Genomic DNA, 21,094 nt, shown 5'->3' with positions numbered 1-21,094 from the left:
AATCCATTTCTCGCAGGTCCAAACTCCACCTATTGCCTTTGGGAGTAGAACAGCCCGATATTTTAAGTTTTCAGGAAGCTCAAACTAATAAAAAGTGAAGAATGTTATTTTAAGCAAAAAGAAGTTGGATATTGAAGTAGTTTACAGTCTACACCCATAAATTACTGGATAAATCAAAGATTCAAGTATTAACAGATTCTCATGCTGCTTTATTTGAGCTCCTTAATAAGAATTGCCTTCAGCTTTTTTTGTAAAATGACTAGATTAACAGCAGTGGATGGTAAATATTTACTAAAAACATAATCTTATAAAAGACAAAATAGCAAACTTCTGGGGAATTTGGATATGAAGCATCTTTATTAGACTGGTGCAAGGTAGCATGTCATCCAACTATCAAAATCTCAAAATAATTAACATTTCTTTCAATATCCTAGCTCAGAGTAAACAACCCTGAAACACTGGTAATAAATTACTATACAAGCACCATCAACATTTAAGACATGATATAACTAACACTCTCAACTGAAAACTGATAATTTAAGGGTAATTTTATTCCAACAACAAAAACCCAAGAGGGAACTTTTTATTTTAAACAAACCATCGATGCCAAGGAGCTCCACATTTCCAAGTCCAAAATGCTCAATTTATATATATATCAATACACTCATCAGTATTGTGCTAGGAAACAGTTTCAGTCTTAGAATACAAAAATTATGAAATATAAACACAGCTCTGTCACATGATTTGCAATATATCTTTCTATATTTATAAAAGGAAACAAATCCCTTTAATCGAAGCATCTCATCTCATCAGAAGAAAGGGAGGATTAACGCTGCCAGCACTGCTTTACAAAAACTAGTATATGTACTATACTTTGGATCCAAAACACTTTGCCTAACAAGCTTAAGTAAAGGGAACAGTTACTGGAACATAAATAGCTGGCACACAGTGAGCTTAATGGAAATGAGTCTAGACAGTGCCCAGCTCTATAGCACAAGCATTCCAGGTACAAATGCCCAGATTTCAATTCAGCAGTGTATAAATGTGTCAGTTGTTACACCCATCCTGTTTTGCAGCAGGCCCTTTATTTCCTATGCTGGAAGCAGTCATAGTTGTTATTATGACATGACACCAAAAACTGGGTTGTGCCGACAGATACTAGGACCAAATTCTTCATAATCTTTTTTTGTATGACACACTTGGTAAAACTCAGGCTGTTGAGAGGAAAAGAAAGGGAAAAACATGCAAGAATGATATCGTGAATTAAAAATAATACATTTTTTTATTTCTTGTTGGTTATTCCCAATACTCACTTAACCATCCTTTTGCTTTCTGGGTCTTCACACTCACAAATCTCATAATCATAGAATCAAAGAATTCTTATGGCACAGGAGAAAGCCATCAGCCCATTCAGTCTGTACTGGCTCTTAGGTCAGCAATCCTAGTTGACTCCAGCAACCATTTAGTGCTAATGCCCAGAGATAAATTTGTATCCCATAATTTTGTGCTGGCTCAGCCTACCTTCTTAACATTAAGTTATAGCCTTGCAACAGGGTGAAGATATCACAGTGAAATCGCTGCCTGGCACAGTAACTAAAGTCAGTTGTATGTTGACAGTGTGTGTTAAGGGCTGTTTACATGTCTGATGCAATGGTTTCAAGTCAGTTGAGCATCAGGACAGCACTGTGGCATTTAAAACAGTACCCCTTTGCTATATCAAAAACCACATATTTGGGTTAAATCGTGAAGCTTCCTACTCAACAGCATTATGAGGGTACCTTCAAAAGGTGGCTCGCCACCACCTTCTCAAGGGCCATTAGGGATGGGAAATAAATGCTGGCCTTGACAATCACACCCACATCCTGAAAACTGAATTATAAAAACATGCTCTTTCCTATCCAAACTATAGGATTTTCCTAGAAACTTCAGTCAGAACTGCGTTGTCCACTTACCGTTGATGCCAACATGGAGCCACCAAACCAAACTGCATAGCGCTGCATGTGGTGCGTTATCGCCTGAACCTCAATTGGCTTAGGCTTATTGAAGAAAATAAAAAAATCGATAATCAGTCTTTAAAAGTATCCTGAATCAGTTGCAAGGTTTTACTGCCATTACTGTATATAAACATTTGGTTCCATTTTTAGAACTTGCTCCTGTTTAATTTTTGCTTTATGCAATTTAAATTGTAATTAGTATAATAAACATGTTTAAAATTGACTTTTTATTCGGAAAACTGTTTTCCATGTCCCCCCTTTTAAGAAGGCTTGTTTCTGAACAAAACAAGTATTTAAAATTATGATTGATTCAGATTAGAAGACTGTTAATGAATTGACCTGTACGGTTGGTTTGTAAGACAAGCTTTTCACTAAACCAGTACCAATACCATAGTTGAAGCCATGACTGAAGAGTTTAGTACAGAAAGAAGATAAACCTCTACACATTTAGGAGGCTGCATATTTCACTTGCAGATCTAAAGATTGAAGCAGAAGCCATACTAACATCTTAGATTAGACTGTTCCCTTATTCATCAACCATTTATCCAAACAGATATGAAAACAGGGTGGATTAATTTAGTCATATGGTGGGTAAATGCCAAAGTGATCAAATTCAGCTGTAACTTCTCTGCATTTCATATGTAGTGGAGGTAAGTGAAAATACTGCCAGGGTAATACAAATTGGTCACATTTTTATCACAGCCAGGATGCTCAACATACCTGAATGCCTCTTCTTCAAATGAATATACGCGCTCAAAATAATAAAATTAAACTGAGAGAATACTGATCTTTTAAAAATAACCCATGAATTTTAGGCCAACCCAAATTCACCTTTACTAGCTAGCAGTAGGATTTCAAAACAATTGCACAAAAAGTCAAAGTTATTGCTTTAAGTGACATCATTCAACAGTAATTGTTTTGTACAATTTTGCTGTCATTCACCATATACAGTACCCTCTTTAAAACAAAGGGTTGAAGTACATCTGAGAGGAGGATTATTTTTACGGCTGCATTTTCTAAATTAACTAAAAATTAGAGAAAAAGAAGAGAATTAGAAAATATCTCACCTTTATTCGACCAGCACTAAGCTGTTCACTAATTTTTAATCTCGCATCCACTACTCTTTTTAGATCTCTTTGTAGACGACGTCCAAAATCCCTAAACATTGTTGAACCTCCAGAAAGAACTATATTCTGGAAGAAATATTTAATTAGAAATTATATTCTCATGTTGCATGTGACTAAGTTCAGCACAAACTATATGAAATGCCCATGCATACAAAGAAAATGCAAATACTGGTCAACAGGAATGACATCAAATAAACAAGAGAGAAATACTTAGTGCTCCCATAAGCCTCTGTCCATCTCGCACCCTACTATCAGCATAAACTCTTTTTCTTCTTCATCATTATATTCAATTTACCTTAAATACATGCACGCAATTCACTTCAACCACCTTGTGGTAGCAAGCTCCACATTCTCACCAATTTCTGTGTAAAGAATTCCCCATTTGATTTTTTAGTTATATTTAAAGCCTGTAATGCAAACACTCAAAATTTACAATATACAGGAGCTCTATTTTTCCCATCATGTCTGTGTAGATTGAACAAGAGCATCACAACCTAATCCCTCTTCCAGCACTGTGTCTGTGGCCCTGTAGATCATGTTTATGTCCACATTCAAGCATTTCTTTTAATGTGATTAGTGTTTCTGCCTCTCCCACCCTTTCAGGAAGCAAATCTCAGCACTTTTTTGGTGAAAGGATTTTTCTTCATCTCCCCTCTAATCCATCTACCAATTACTTTTGAGTCTATGCCTCCTGGGTTTTGACCCCTTGGCCAAAGGAAATAAGCCCTACCCATAATTTACTAAGTCTTAATGAAGTCTCACAGCCTCCCCTATTCCAAAGAAAATAACCCGATCTTTTCCCGACAGCTCTCAGATCTAAAAGTTTCAAAACTTGGCAACATCCTTATAAATCTCCTCAGAATCCTCTGCAGTGCAATCTTTTCTGTAACGTGGTGACCAGAACAGTACCCGGTAATCAAGCCATGGTCTAACATTACGTAATTTTCACAAAATGGCCTGATCTTATATTCCATGCCAATAAGGAGAGCACCCTGTATGGCTTCTTAGCCAGCTCTTAGACCTGCCCTGCTATCTTTCAAGATTTGTGGATGTAAACTGCTCAAGATCCTTTTGTTTCTCCAGATGACTAATTATTCCCCCATTTATTGCACGTTCCCTTGCTAGATTGTACCTTCCCATATGCATTAACTCACAATTCGCTGGAATGTTTCATTTCTGACCAACTGACTAGGGTGGCACGGTAGCATAGCGGTTAGCGCGACGCTATTACAGTGCCAGCGATCAGGGTTCCATTCCCGTCGCTGTCTGTAAGGAGTTTGTACGTTCTCCCCGTGTCTGCATGGGTTTCCTCCGGGTGCTCCAGTTTCTTCCCACATTCTAAAAGATGTACGGGTAGGTCAATTTGGGTTTAAAATGGGCAGCGCGGATTCGTTGGGCCGGAAGGGCCTGTTAACACACTGTAAATAAAAATGATTTTCTCCTCACTGTCAACCACACAGTCCACCTTTATACCACTTACCTCCTGAAACAAGTTACCCTTGAAACACCCATGATGGACCAAGTGCCATCAGCTGTTGCTCAGACTCCAAAAACCTGTTGGGTGAGATCCTCCAGCTGATGACACTTCGTGTACTTGAAAGGGTGGTGGAAAGAAACCCTTATCACATTCACTTGGATCCCAGCCTTGAAGAGTCATGACTTGCAGGGCAATCGGCCTCGTGTTGAAAGGTCCCATTAAGCTGCAAGACTCTTCCTCCATTGGCGCAGACACGATGACTGTCATTGTCGTTTAGACTGCCATTATGTTATCTCGAACAAGTACACCTACATTTTACATATGGCTTGTGTATAAAATCATGAGAGGGATAGATATGCACACAGTCTTTTTCCCAGGGTTGGGGAATCAAGAACTAGAGTGCATAGGTTTAAGGTGAGAGGGGAGAGGTTTAATAGGAACCTGAGGGGCAACGTTTTCATCCAGACTGTGATTACTATATGGAATGAGCTGCCAGAGGAAGTGGTGGAGGCAGGTACCTTAACAAGATTTAAAAGATACTTGGACAGGTACATGGATAGGAAAGGTTTAGAGGGATATGGGCCAAACGAAGGCAAATGGGACTAGCTTAGATAGGAATCTTGGTCAGCATAGACCAGTTGGGCCAAAGGGCCCGTTTCTGTGCTGTTTGACTCAATGACCTACTCTGCATACCTCCCATATACTTTTTGTTTTCTAAGCATGTTATCCACTGCACTCCTGATTTATCAATAGCAATGTCCCTGTAATTCCCACCATATCTTTTTTTTGCAATGTGTTTACATTTAAACAGCATTACTCAAAAGGAAAAACAAACTATAAATGATAAAAAAACATCTGCAATGTTCAATTAAGGAGATAATCAGAAGTACAACAGTGCCATCTAGCTCTTACACCACAAGCCTGAAAGAGTAAATAGAGAAAAACAACCACACAAGAACTTTTCCTGAAAAGCAAGATATTAAAGAAATCAGGGAAAATGGGATCAGGAAAAAAAAAGACACAGGATCAACCATGATCTCATTTAAAGAATGTAGCAACTGAACAGTGACACAGTAGGGGCCTATTATCAAGGGGTGTTGACAGAGTAAGCAGAAGATATTTTCCCTCGAGGGAAACCCAGAACTGGGTTCATAAATACAAGATGGACACCAATAAATCCAGAACAGAATCGCAAGACATTGGTTTTACCCTGAGAATGATTACTCTCCATAACTTCTCACCGCAAGGAATGGTTGAGCAAATAAGGGATGGTTGGATAGATGCATAAAAGCTGTTCAGATCAGAAACAAATTTGGGGTGGAGGCTTGCATGGAGCATAAATGTGGGTTAAGGCCAGTTGGGCCAAAACAACTGCATTTGGCAGTGCTGATGCCATCAACTGCAGATGGCAGAAGCCCAATATGCCATGGAGTCGTACAGCATTGAAACAGGTCCTTTCTGCCCACTGTGTCTGCATCAAACATCAAGGATCCATCAACACCAATCCCATTTTTCTCCTCACATTCAATCAACTCTCCTCTCCCCACCATGAATCTCCTAAAACCCACCTACATGAGGGCCCATTTACAAATGGGGGCTAGACAACTGTTGACTTCTGTTGCTTGAAGTTATTTCATCTTGCAGTTTGGGCTGTCAAACAAAAAGTATGCAGACCTTTCATTTGATCTGCAACATGCTTTTATTTTAATAATTGTATTACCTTATACAATGGCCGCCTTACATCAATGGGACAATTTTGTATTACTTCATCAACTACATCTGAAATTGGCTGCATAAAATCCGGATTTGCAAACTGTAAAAACAAAATAAAATCTGAATTTTCATTTTGTTCAAATGCACATAGACAAGAAAAATATAACATAGGACAGTAGAGTACGGGACATGATGTTGTGCCGACCAATATAAACCTACTACACGGTCAATCTAACCCTTCCCTCCTACACAACACATAACCCTCCATTTTTCTTACATCCATGCGCCTATCTAGGAGTCTTTTAAATGTCCCTATTGTATCAGCCTCTACCACCACCTGGGGAGTGTGTTCCAGGCACCCACCACTCTCTGTGTAAAAACCTTCCTCTGACATCTCCCCTAAACCTTCCTCCACTCACCTTAAACGGATGTCCTCTGGTATTGGCCACCGCCGCGCTAGGAGAAAGGTGCTGGCTGTTCACTCTATCTATGCCCCTCATAATCTTATACACCTCTATCAAGTCACCTCTCATCCTGTGTCGTTCGAAAGAGAAAAGCCCTAGCTCGCTCAACCCATTGTCATAAGACACGTTCTCCAATCTAGGCAGCATCCTGGTAAATCTCCTCTGCACCCTCTCTAAAGCTTCTACATCCTTCCTATAATGAGGTGACCAGAACTGAACACAATACTCTAAGTGTGGTCTAACCAGAGGTTTACAGAGCTGCAACATTACTTCGTGGCTCTTGAACTCAATCCCCCGACTAAGGAAGGTCAGCACACTATATGCCTTCTTAACCACTCTATCAACCTGCGCAGCAACTTTGAGGGATCTATGGACTTGGACCGCAAGATCCCTCTGTTCCTCCACACTGCTAAGAATCCTGCCATTAACCTTACACTCCGCCTTCAAGTTCTATCTTCCAAAGTGTATCACTTCGCACTTTGCTGGATTGAACTCCATCTGCCGCTTCTCCACCCAGCTCTGCATCTGTCTATATCCTGTTGTAACCTATGACAACTTTCTATAGTATCCACAACACCACCAACTTTTGTGTCGTCTGCAAACTTACTAACCCACCCTTCCTCATCCTCATCCAAGTCATTTATAAAAATCACAAAGAGCAGGGGTCCCAGAACCTGCGGAACACCACTGGTCACTGACCTCCAGGCAGAATACACTCCATCTACAGCTACCCTCTGTCTTCTATGGGCGAGCCAATTCTGAATCCACACAGCCAAGTTTCCCTGGATCCCATGCTTACTGACTTTCTGAATGAGCCTTCCATGAGGAGCCTTATCAAACGCTTTACTAAAATCCATGTACATCACATCCACTGCTCTACCTTCATCAATTTGCTTTGTCACCTCCTCAATTAGGCTTGTGAGGCATGACCTGCCCCTCATAAAGCCATGCTGACTATCCCTAATAAGACTATGCTTCTCCAAATGCTCGTAAATCCTGTCCCTAAGAATCCTCTCCAATAGCTTGCCCACCACTGACGTAAAACTCATTGGTCTATAATTCCAAGGATTATCCCTATTAGCTTTCCTGAACAATGGAACAGCATTTGCCATCCTCCAATCCTCTGGTACCACTCCTGTGGCCAGGGAGGATGCAAAGATCATCATCAATGCCCCAGCAATGTCTTCCCTCACTTCCTGAGATAAATTGGGGTATATCGCGTCCGGCCCCAGGCACTTATCTATCCTAATGTTTTTCAGAAGCTCCAACACTGCCTCTTTCTTAACCTCGACATGCTCCAGCACATTAGCCTGTTCTACACTGACCTCACAGTCCCTCTCCGTGAACACTGAAGCAAAATATTCATCAAGGACCTCCCCTACTTCCTCTGCCTCCAAGCACGTTTCCCCCTTTATCCCTGAGCAGTCCTACCCTCACCCTAGTCATCTTCCTTCACGTACGTGTAGAACGCCTTGGGGTTTTTCTTAATCCTCCTTGCCAAGGCCTTCTCATGTCCCCTTCTAGCTCTCCTAAGTCCCTTCTTAAACTCCTTCCTGGCTACCTACAATGTCACCTACACTCATGCTTCTCAATCAAATAATAGCATCTCGTATTAATATAAATCTTCGTGGGATGCTAAGGTTTAAAGGTGACTTAATAAAAAGTAAATAGACAAAGCTCAACTTTTGAAAATTTTTAAGTAGATGAAGTTCTGGCTCTGCCATGGAGCAATGCCCTCAAGGTACTCTTAGTTTACAGTTGCAGCATATTATGGGGCCAAAAGAGGTTTGAGATGAAGGTTGCAGGAAAGGATACAGCTAACTACAATAGGGTCACCACCCTGCTGCAGCAAACTTCATCCACACAGTTATCTTCTATTGTTCCTGATCGTCCTCTTTCACCTTTCATCCTCATCTCCCAGCTCTCCTCCTTGAAACTAAATTTTTGTTCCCTTGACCTTCCCTCTGTGTTTATTTTGCATCCTAAACATAGTCAACTCTTTAGCCTCCAAAATGGTTCCAACTTTTTTTGGCCAATTTTCAAATGCCATCCTTTCTTCTACTTTCACTAACCCATCCTCTTATCAGGGTTCCCATCAAGCTATGCCCTCGCTTCTCACTTCATAACCCTTGAGCCATTCTCCAAATCATTACAATAGAAATGGTCATTGAAAGTAACTGACAATATTCATTAAGATTGAATTTGATCTGCTATTTTCCCTCTAATTTTTTTGCTGGTTAGACACCACTAAGTATTAAACTCCCTGTCACCATTCTTCCTGCACTATTTCTCTCCAGACTAATCACATGTAGTTGTCCTCCATAACTTTTGGGATGTGAGAGGAATCACTCCATGGGTAGGTATATTTACAGTGCAGAGAAGTCTCACCAGTACCTTCCCTGCAATACTTGCAAAAGCACGTACCACCAGGCTCAGTGACAGCTTCTATCCCACAGTTATACTATTGTACGGTCTCCTAGCACAATAAGATGGACTCCTGACCTCACAATCTACCTCGTTATGGCCTTGAATCTTATTGTCTGCCTGCACTGCACTTTCTCTGTAACTGTAACACTTTATTCTGCATTCTGTTATTGTTTTCCCTTGTATTATCTCAATGCACTGCATGATAAAATGATCTGTATGGACAGTATGCAAGACAAGTTTTTCCACTGTACCTCGGTACATGTGACAATAATAAACCAATTTACCAATATAATTTCAGACTGGAACAAACTTTTCTTGCATCAGTGTCACTCCTCCTCTTGAGCCCACTGCATAAACTTGTCTGCTCCAATCACAAGTGCAAGATAGAGAACAAGTCGGATGGCTTATATCTTGATGGATCTCTGTACTTAGGAGATTACAAGTTATGAAAATAATTGTTCAATAATTTTCATTCACAGATAAAGCACACCATGGTCTTGGATTTGATTTCTAGACAAAGCTAGAGTAGAATAAAAAACAACAACATACAGAACACACACAAAAACAGAATCAGGGCATGGCAGGTACTTTCACCTCAGGATGGAAGAAAATTTCAGGCCCCAAAAACCTCTCATAGCCCACGTCCACAGCAAACTGCCGCTTGCTAATAGCGTTGATGCCGACATATGGCTTAATCCATTTCCCAGGATCTGTGTCATACTTGGTAAACTCCTTAACTATATCTGGGCAGATATAACAGTACCTCTCCTAAAAAAAACAAATTACAAAAGCTGTCACCAGAAAGAGTACAATAGCTCAAAACTACTGATCAAGGTATTTTGAATATATCCTGTGAATTATGCAAAGTGGGTGAGATAGTTTATGAAGAGCAAGATTAATCTTGGTCCTAACTAACTGACTAAATGTTTGAGTGTTCAACAAAAGACTTTGTTTGCACACAGAATGCATTACAGAAACACAAAACTGAAAAAAATAAAATCTGGAATTACGGAAAAATCAAATTACTCCCAAATGAAATTGGAATGGCACGTTGGGAAATTGCATACGCCAAACTAGTGAATCTTCAGTGGTCGATTTTAGTGGACAGAAAATCACCAGTTTGGAATTTGCTCCAGAAAATGCTGAAACCAAAAATCTTCCCTTACATAACTGGTTCATTAAACCACTTCATCTGTGATAATGGAAGTTAACTTGCTGACTTTTTGTGCCTCATCATTACAAATGAACAGATGCAAGATTTTAAACTTGGACATAAAATCAGTTTATTATACCGCCAGTGTTTCTGACTGAATACTGGGGTAGCACAGTGTCACAGCAGGTAATGTTATAGCCTCAGAAGTAACTCATATTTGACTCTCACCTTTGCTGCTATCTGCGTGGACTTTGAATAGTTCTACAGCACAGAAATGGACCCATCAGCCCACCACGTCCATGCCAACACCTTTGCCCAACTACACTAATCCCATTTGCCCTCACAAGTGCCATATCCTTCTAATGGCACTCTTGAGGACCCCAGTGACAAAGCATTTCAATTCCTCTCCCTATACCCACACCGACCTCTCTGTCCTCCACTGCCAGAGTGAGGCCAAACACAAACGAGAGGAACATCACCTCATAACCACTTGGGTAGTCTACAACCCACAAACACTGAATTCTCGAATTTCAGATAACCTGTACCCCCTCTGCTCCTTTCTTCTGATACACCCAGGTCCTCTCGTTCACCTCCTTCTTTCCAAAATCCTCCACCCATCCCACTTTACCCAGTTTCTTACCCCTGCCCCCACTGTTTCCATCCCTCAACTGGCTTCACTCATCAACTCATCACCTTCCTTTCTTATCAGACTCTGTAGTCTGCAGCCCCCTGCTGTCTCCACCAATCATCTCCCAGCTTTTGTCACTATCTCCACCCCTCCCTTCCCCACCTGTCCCCATTTGACTATCAACCCCTCCTCACTTGGATCCACCTATCACTTGCACCCACCCCTCACCTCTTCATATTGGCTGTCTCCCCTTTACACTCTCAGTCCTGATGCAGGGTCTCAACCCGAAACATCAACCATTACTTTGCCTCCACAGATGCTGCCTGACCCACTGAGTTCCTCCAGCAGTTTGTTTTTTTTGTACTCCATATCCTTCTATGCCTTGCCTATTTAAGTGCCAACAAACTGACTCTTAAATGTAGTGACTGCATCTGACTCCCACCACCTCCCTCTGGCAGTTAGTCCCAGACATCAACCACTCTCTGTGTAAAAAACTTTCCCTTTAATATTCCTTCCTCTACCCTCTTATTTTTGATACCATATCAAAGGAAAAAGATTCTGACCATCAACCCTATCCATGCCTCTTATAATTTTATATACCTCTATTAGGTCACCTCAGCCTCCTTTGCTCCATAGAACATTACAGCACAGTACAGGCCCTTCGGCCCACTATGTTGTGCCGACATTTTATCCTGCTCTAAGATCTACCTAACCCTTCCATCCCACATAGACCTCCATTTCTCTATCATTCATGCGTCTAAGAGTCTCTTAAATGTCCCTAATGTATCTGCCCCCACAACCTTTGCTGGCAGGGCGTTCCACGAACCCACCACTCTCTGTGTGAAAAACTTACCCCTGACATCCCCCTTATAACTTCCTCCAATCACCTTAAAATTATGTCCCCTTGTGTTAGCCCTTGTCGCCCTGGGGAAAAGTCTCTGACTGTCCATTCGATCTGACTGTCCAGGGAAGACAAACCCAGTCTACCCAATCTCTTCCCCGAACTGAAGTCCTCCAATCCAGGGAACATCCTGAAGAATCTCCTCTGCAATCTCTGCAGCACAACCACATCCTTCCTATAATGTGGCGACTACAACTGCACACAATACTTCGTGCGGCCTAACCACTGTTTTGTGAAGTTGCAACATAACATCCCAACCTATGTAGGCAATCATGCCATATGCCTTCATCAGCACCCTGTCTACCTGTGCTGCCAGTATATATGGCCAGAGACTAAGGGGTTGCAGAGAATAAGCAAAGAGCAACATGCAAAACCAAAAGGTCTGTGGTAGGGTACAGGAGTAATCAGAATCAGAATCAGATGTATTATCAACTGACTGATATGACATGAAATTTTTTTGTTTTGCGGCAGCAGTATAGTGCAAAGACATAAAATTACTATAAAGTACAAAAATAAATAAATAGTTCAAAATAAAAGGAATAACGAGGTAGTGTTCATGGACCATTCAGAAATCTGATGGTGGAGGGGACGAAGCTGTTCCTGAATTGTTGAGTGTGGGTCTTCAGGCTCCTGTACCTCCTACCTAACAGTAGTAACGAGAGGGCACATCCCGGATGCTGAGGGTCCTTAGCGATGGAGGCCACCTTCTTGAGGTGACGATCAAATGACTCAAGAGACAAGGTATGAGTATGGGAATAGAGAAAATGTGAAGAGTAGTGTCTGACATCATGGGAGCAGTGGTTATAATCCAAAGTTGTTGAATTCAGCGTTACCATAAAACTGGAATGCTCCTTGTCAATGGATGAGGTGCTGCTCCTCCAGCACTGAGCAGCGTAGGTCAAAAAGGTTTAAAATGCCAGAATGGGAGTATACCAGAAATTAACGTCATGACTGCCAGTTCAGGATCATGTTTGAACTGACTGAATTAGCAGGGCAATCAGTCAGTTTATTATCTCATCCCTCTAACTTAGAGAAGACCACATCAACAGCAGCAAATACTACATTCAGCTGAACAAAATACAAATAAATTTCTGTTTCAGATGGAAGAAGTGTTTGGGGCCTGAATGGGATGCAGTGAAAAGGCAGGTTTGCACCTCCATTGCTCACGTGGCAAGGTAGTAGAGGTTTGTGTCAGATGTTGGTTATGAGGTACAGTTGATATTCCCAAGGGCAACAACGAAAAAATAGGATGTTTGTTCTGGATTCCTACCTTGATAGCCTTGGCAGTCTCCAGGGATTGTTCAGGTGGTATTCCTATTTCCCTTTCCCTCAAGAGCTGTTGAATGAAGAAGGTAATATCTCTACCTGCAACAGGGATGTGTTTAATACAACTTCCAATGACATAACCTTCAGCCTACAGTGATTTAGGAGAAAAAGGGGAAGAAAAATATAAAAAACATCAGAGAAATTTGCTTTGAAATGAAAAAGACAATGTTATAGCCAAATTTTGTTAATGCATATCAACGGATCAAGCCAGCAGACAGCTCATTTGACCTAGTCGATGAGTAAGAAGGCCCTTCAGCCCACCATTCCTATGCCAACTATCAAGTACCTTTACATTTCAATCCCCTTTACCAGCACTTGGCAATTCAAGTACTTGTCCAGATGTTTATAGATTTTGAGAGAGCATCTCAGGGAGTGCATTCCAGACTTCAACCACCCTCTGGGTGAAACAAATATCTTCCCAAGATCCCTTCTAAGCCTTTTCTTCCTCACCTCAAACCTAGCCTTATACACTACCATGAGGAGAAGTTTCATACGATCTACCCTATCAATACCAAAATTTTGTGTACCCGTCAGGTACCCCCTCAGTCTCCTCTTTTCCAAGGAGAACAAACCCAGCCTATCCAGTCTCCACTCAGAACCAAAACATCCCACCCCAAACCTAATGCATCCTTCATGAATTTCTTCTACACCCTCTCCAGTGCAATCATGTCCTTCCTGTAGTGTGGTGACAAGAACTGCACTTATATTACAGCTGTGGTTGAATCAATGCTTTATAAAGTTGTACCAAGACCTCCCTGCTCTCATTTTCTATGTCCTGGCTAACAAAGTTAAGTATCTCATATGCCTTCTTCACCACTCTATCTACCTTTGCTATCACCTTCAGGGATCTTTAGACTTGTATACCAAGGTCCCTTTGATTCTCAATACTCCCTAGGATTCTACCTTTTATGGTATATATCCTAGAGTCATAGAGTTATACAGCACAGAAACAGGCCCTTCAACCCAACTGGTTCATGCCAACAAATTACCCCCATCCAAGCTAATCCAATTTGCCAGCATTTGGCCCATAACCTTCTAAGCCTTTCCAATCCATGTACCTGTCCAACTGTCTTTTAAAAGTTGTTATTGTACCTGTCTCAACCACTTCCTCTGCCAGCTCATTCCACATACATACCACCCTTTGTGTAAAAAAGTTGCCCCTCAAGTTCCTATGAAACCTTTCCCTTCTCACCTTATATCTACTGTTACGGACTAGGTAATGTCCCCTTAAGATAGAGCATTGTGTGTGTGTGTGTGTGTGTGTGTGTGTGTGTGTGTGTGTGTGTGTGTGTGTGTGTGTGTGTGTGTGTGTGTGTGTGTGTGTGTGTGGCGTGGTTACGACAACAGAAGATAAAGGACGTAACGACATTTTTGAAGCAGTCAGTCGGAGTCAGTCAGAGGAGGAGAGAGAGAGGAGAGAGAGAGAGGGAGAGAGAGGGAGAGAGGAGAGAGAGAGAGGGAGAGAGAGGGAGAGAGAGAGGGAGAGAGAGGGAGAGAGAGGGAGAGAGAGGGAGAGAGAGGGAGAGAGAGGGAGAGAGAGGGAGAGAGAGGGAGAGAGAGGGAGAGAGAGGGAGAGAGAGGGAGAGAGAGGGAGAGAGAGGGAGAGAGAGGGAGAGAGAGGAAGAGAGAGGAAGAGAGAGGAAGAGAGGGAGAGAGACCAGCCTGCTAGTCTCTATCAATGGATGAAAAACAGTAACTGTGCCTGTCACTACAATCCACATATGGATTTTTGGAGTAATCCGGTGGAGTCCACTTTGTTGTTAACCTGTAGAGGGAAACAGGTATTTGTGTGGACGGCCACATCTCGGATGCTTTTCTGGGTGGCAGATACTTCAGAACAAAGCAGTGGAGTTCACTTTGTTGTTGACCTGTAGAAGGAAACAGGTATTTGTGTGGACGGCCACGATTCGAGAGCCTTTCGGGGTGAGGAAGATGCGGTGGAGTGGTCACTGCTGAATAGACACTGAGACGTCATTTGGGTTCCATCACGCAACATTTGGATTTCGTAATTACTCTCTATTTTCTCTCTACATCTATGTTTTGTCTTCAGTCAACTGTGGTTGTTGAAGAAGCCTTTGCTCACATTTCACCTTATGGCTTGCTGAACTGAACTTTGAGAATTATTCCTAGACTTGGAGTTTGGGAATTTGCCACACACACACACACACACACTTGGAGTTTAGTTTTTGGGGTTAATGTTTAAGATTTAACATTTTTACTTTTAACATCCTAATGTTTTTACTTTTATTTTTCTTATTATCATAAGTAGTTATTAATAAAGTAGTTTTTAACACTTATACATGACTCGGTGTGTTTCTTTTGTTGCTGGTTCGTAACACTACACCCTCTAGTTCTTGATTCCCCAACGCTGCGTAAATGACTGACTACATTCACCCTATTTATGCCCCTCATGATTTTATACACCTCTATAAGATCACCTCTCAGTCTCCTAAACTGCAAGGAATAAAATCCTAGCCTGTCCAACCTCTCCCGATAACTAAGTCCCTGAGGTCCTTGTAAATCTTTTCTGCACTCTTTCCAGTTTAATAACAGCTTTCCTATAGCAGGACAACCAAAAGTGAACACAATACTCCAAGCGCAGCCTCACTGGTGTCCTGTACAATTGCACCATGACCTCCCAACTTCTATCATCAGTGCCCTGACTGATGACGGCCAGCATGCCAAAAGCCTTCTTCAGCACCTGTCTATCTGTGACTCCACTTTCAGGGAACCCCAACATCCCTCTGTTCTACAACAATCCCCAGTGCCCTGTCATTCACTGTGAAAGTCCTACCTGGATTTGATTTTCCAAAATGCAACACCTCGCACATCCGAATTAAACTCCTCAGCCCACTACCTCAGTCGGTCAAGAATAGGAGCAGGAGTAGGCCTCGAGCCTGCCCTGCCATTAAATGTGCCCTGGGTATCATCTCCTCTTCTGTGTCAGTTCCCCATAGCCCTCAATTCCCTGATCTTTCAAGAAGTTACCTGCTTGTTCTTGAAAGACCTCAACGATCCAGTCTCCACAACCCTGGGTAGAGAATTCCAAAGATTTACTACACTCTGCAAGATGATCTCATGCACTTCAGTTTTAAATGCTCTTGTAACTATGACCCCTTGCTTGAGATTCTCCCACCAATGGAATCATTTCAACATCTATTCTAAAAACTTCTTTATAGGGTGAGCCGACTTTGAACGAGTTGGTCAAAACACACTTGCTGCAAAATCTAAATAACCTAAAAAATTTCTTGAGTCACTAAAACCATGGTCATTTTGTTTTAAATACAAGGTATATTAGACATATCTCTGTTGGATAATTTTCATTAGAATTTCAGGTAGCTAATAAACCAGAGGGCAAATAGTTTTACACTATAATCGATAAAAATATAATGTTTTAAACAAACAAATTTTTGTCACAATATTTCCAAGAAATAATAACAATTAAAGAAGAGCAGCGCCCCCTGGTGCAAACCCATGCAATGTGAGGTTTGAGATACTTTTAACAAGTTTGAATATAGATTTCCCAGAACGTTCTGCACATGCACTGTGATTCTGCCGTATTCTTCTGCAAATTATACATTGCAATTTGTTGATTATTTACATCATAATCCCCACGGCATCAACATCCTGAGTGTCAGAACTTGAAGGGAACACAGAAGCAACCCTTCAAGCTTGCTCAAACATTTAATTAGATCATTGCTGATCAGTAGCTTAATTAAAATTACCTGTCTTAGTTTGCTGCCATCAAAACCTTTGAAATGCTTTTAAGCATCTCTGAGGATTAGATATTTAAAAACAGCTCAAAAGGATTTAAAGCTGTGCTGAGCTTGCATGTTCTCTCTGTGAATGCTTGGGATGCTCCAGATGCTCCCACTTCCCAAAGACATACTGGCAGGTTCATTAGAGTCACACAGGCTTAGAGTCATACAGTACGGAAACAGGCCCTTTGGCCCAACCGGTCCATGCCGGCCAAGATGCCCATCTGAGCTAGTCCCATTTGCCCCATAACCTAAACCTTTCCTATCCATGTACCTGTTCAACTGACTTTTAAATGTTGTTATTGTACTTGCCTCAACCACTTCCTCTGGCAGCTCATTCCACACACGCACCACCCTCTGTGTAAAAAAAATTGCTCTTCAGGTTCCTATTAAATCTTTCCCCTCTCACCTTAAAGCTCTGCCCTCTAGTTCTTCCAATTAGCAACTGTAACTTACACCTTAATGTAGGTTAATGGCAAATAGAATCAAAGGGTAGTTGACGGACACGTGTAAAAGAAAGCAAGTTGCAGGGGTACAGGAAAATAAGGAGAAGGGGAAATGGGACCAATGAGGTTGCTCTGCTTGGTGCTGGCATGGAACTGATGGGCCAAAAGATCTCCTTCACTGTCATTGTAAGAGAAGAAATATTATTTTTAAATTGAATTATTAATAATTCATTTATTTAAAACACCTTTCTGTGCAATACCTAGAAACATTAAATAAAATAAACTAAACCACTTACCTTTTTAATCAAGGTCAATGACCCCACTCAGAGGAGTAGGATAATGCTTTTTAATCATCCATCCTTTGACACAGAGCTGAGTGGCCAGATAGAAAGCAATCCTCTCCACAACATAAGTGAGCTCTGCTGCAGACTCAGTCCCATTCCAGCGGCACAGAAGGCAGGTCAGATACACTGGCATCTGACCTCCAGTTTATTCCCAACATCATTGCAATGCGCAGGTACAGCGGTCAGGAACCACACAATCTGTGCCACTATTTTGAAAGTTCTAAAACAAAGTGCTTTGCATTCAATTTTAAATATTCCCTGGAACATATTTTGTTTTACTAACCTGTAATGATACAATTTAAAATCCTCAGTTCTTAAGTCCACTGCCCTTACACAAGAGGCGAGTATTGATGGCATAGGTTGCAGGTTTTGGTGGTGTCATAGTCACAAAACTATACAAGACAGAAACGGGCCCTTCAGCCCACCTCATTCATGCTGACCATGAGGCCTACCTACACTAATCCCATTTGCCTGCATTACGTCCAGATCCCCTACTCCTTTCCTATCCAAGTACCTGTTCAAATGAGTTTTAAACATTGAAGCTGCATCTGCCTCTCCCACCTCCTCTGGCAGCTCAATCCATATAACTGCCATTCTCTGTGTGGAAAAACTTACCCTTCAGATCTCCTTTAAATTTCTGAGACACCCATACCTTGGGAAAAAGAATCTAACAATCCACCCTATCGAAGCCCTTCAATCTTTATAAGGTCACCCCTCAGCCTCCGGTGCTCCAGTAAGAACAAACTCAGCCTATCCAATTTCTCCTTACAACTAAAGCTCTCCATTTCAGGCAATACCCTAATGAATCTCTTCTGCACTCTTTCTAATGCTACCACATCCTTCCTGCAGTGTGTGCAGAATACTCCAAGTGCAGCCAAACCAATGTTTTGTATAGCTGTAATATGATGCCCCAACTCTTATCAGACATTTTTTCTCTCGAGCAGCTGTTGGAATAACCTGGGCAGGTAACTGCAGTGCACTTTGTAAATGAAACACACTGCAGCCACTGTACACCAGTGGTGGAGGGAATGAATGTCTAGGTTGATGGATGGGGTGCCAATCAAACAGGCAGCTTTGTCCTGGAAGGTGTCAAGCTTCTTAAGAGTTATTAGTGCTGCACTTGTGGTAAATGGAGAGTATTCCACCATCTTGTGCCTTGTAGAGGGTGAGAAGTCTTTGGGACAAGTCACACCACAGAATATCCAGCCCCTGACCTACTCTTGTAGCCACAGTATTGATGTGACTGGTCTAGTTAAGTTTCTGATCAATGGTAACCCCCAGGATGTTGGTGGTGGGGATTCAGTACCAGTAATGTCAAGGGTATGTGGTTAGACTCTCCCTTGTTGGAGATGATCACTGCTTGGTACTTGTGGCTTATATGTTACTTACACATATCAGCCCATACATTAATGTTGTCTAGATCAATTCACTCTGATTGGGTGACCAGTTTTGTAAGTGGGGCTAGGTTCTAATACTAGTGCAACTCAATTCTCATACACGTTACTTGTATCTAAAACTTTGCAATACTTGTGCAAGTTATGCTGATTTTAGGCAAATTATGCCAAGGGAAAATAACATAACTGAGAGAAAAGGCTGCCACAGTGTTTCAATTTGTGTGGTTCAAGGTGCAGTCTCTTTTCCCCCATCCTAAAACTTCAAATCACCAGCACAGCCATAGAGCAGTGACACACCTCATTTATCACACCTCACTTACTCAAACTGATAGCAACCCAAGTGTGCATCAGGGTGCTGCTGGAGATTAACCAGTTAAACCAGCACTTTACAGTTAAGGTCCCAATGTCAGATTCAGAAAGAATTGTTAAACTATACATGAGCAATGTGTTAGTTTCCAAATCATTTCACACTATTCTTGTTTGCAATCCCGAATTAGGTTCTCCTTTTAAACACACAGCTAATGAACTTTAAATGGCACCCATTAGAGATGTACAAAGAAACTGTAACTTAATTGATTTTCAGTATTAACTTAATGAAAACAAGGAATTAATGGAATACCTACTTCGGGTTTTTATTTAAAGAGCAAAGCAATTGTGCACTAAAATCTGAAATATCAATTGAAAAGAGGGTTACATTTGGGCTATATGTGGTAACACATACTGTAACCTCAGGAACTATCATCTTGTCTATTCTGAAACTGGCACCAAGTCTTAAAAATATTTTGTAAATGTACTTTTCACTATCAAAAGGTGATAACAGACTTTCTCAGGTGCTGTAAAACTTGTTTTTTCCTACTTTTATTCAGATTGCCAAAGTTTAGTAATTTTATCTAAATATTCTACAAACATATTGAATTAAGCTTAAAAAATGCAAAGCCTATTGCTCATTGTCCTTTTCAGTGCTATCAAACGCCACATAAAACAAGTTTTCTTTTTACAAATATCCAAAGAGTAAGATTATAATGTAAAACAAAACTGCTTTGACAACACAAATTGCCTCGTGCTCCAGTTGCGAGTTTCCTAAACTGCTACATTTACATTAGATTTACCAACATCCCAGGAAGGGAAGTGGTAGGCTGGCCTTTAATGCAAAAGGATTGGAGTACAAAAGTAATGACGGCTTATTCCAATTGTGTAGGACCTGGGTGAGTCCACACCTGGACAATTTTAGTCTCTCCGCTCAACAAAAATATACTTGCTATAGAGGAAGGACAGCGAAATACTGTATATCACTGGACTAGTTCCTGGGATGGCACGTCTGCCTTGAGGAGAGATTAAGCAGGCTAGAGATCTAATCTCTAGAGGTCATTAGGATGAGACATGACATCACTGAAACAATTTCTTAGAGGCCTCAACTGGTCAATATGGTGAGGATCCCCTGGCTATGGAGACTGGAACTTGCGGTTTCAGTATCAAAATAAGGGATAGAACTAAGATGAGGAGAAATTTCTTTATTCAAATAGTCTAGTCATTCTTTTTTCAAATCTTCAGTCCAGAAGGCTGTGGAGGCTTGGTCCCTGATTGCATTCAAAACAGTAAATGATAAGATTTCAGGATATTAAAGGAATCTAAATTTATGACAATAGGGCAGAAAAATGATTCCTAGGGCAGATCAGCCATGATGTTGTTGAATGGCAAAGCAGGCTCAATGGACCAAATGATCTACTCTTGGTTCTATTTATTAAATTCTAATGTCAGGGATAAATGGCTAGACGATGAGAAGCCTTTCTACTAATTCTCAAGAAATGCTTTGTGGCAGGTACAATGCATCAAACCAAGTTTCACAATCTTAACCACTTCAAAAAACAAGTCATAGTTAGTCATACAATTTCATACATTCTAACTTTGGGGATGTTTTGGTGATAAGGCTGTGTCAATCCTA

The 21,094-nt window shown here is 41.2% G+C and overlaps 1 protein-coding gene across 5 annotated transcripts in view; it reads right to left on the bottom strand.

Moving 5' to 3' along the window:
* Positions 1–338: 338 nt before the first annotated feature.
* actr3b (actin related protein 3B) overlaps positions 339–21,094 on the bottom strand; it is a 74,451-nt gene continuing 53,695 nt past the window's right edge. For all 5 annotated transcript variants that reach the window (XM_052015927.1, XM_052015928.1, XM_052015929.1 and 2 more), the window contains 6 exons: positions 13,155–13,298; positions 9,797–9,970; positions 6,319–6,411; positions 3,062–3,187; positions 1,953–2,036; positions 339–1,214 (listed from right to left, as the gene is read on the bottom strand). In XM_052015927.1, the coding sequence (XP_051871887.1) occupies positions 1,119–1,214; positions 1,953–2,036; positions 3,062–3,187; positions 6,319–6,411; positions 9,797–9,970; positions 13,155–13,298 (717 nt within the window). In that variant the 3' untranslated portion in view covers positions 339–1,118. The remainder of the gene's footprint in view (positions 1,215–1,952; positions 2,037–3,061; positions 3,188–6,318; positions 6,412–9,796; positions 9,971–13,154; positions 13,299–21,094) is intronic.

Source organism: Pristis pectinata, chromosome 5 (assembly GCF_009764475.1).
Source record: "Pristis pectinata isolate sPriPec2 chromosome 5, sPriPec2.1.pri, whole genome shotgun sequence".
Taxonomy (NCBI): Eukaryota; Metazoa; Chordata; class Chondrichthyes; order Rhinopristiformes; family Pristidae; genus Pristis; species Pristis pectinata.
This window is presented reverse-complemented; position numbering and strand designations above follow the sequence as displayed.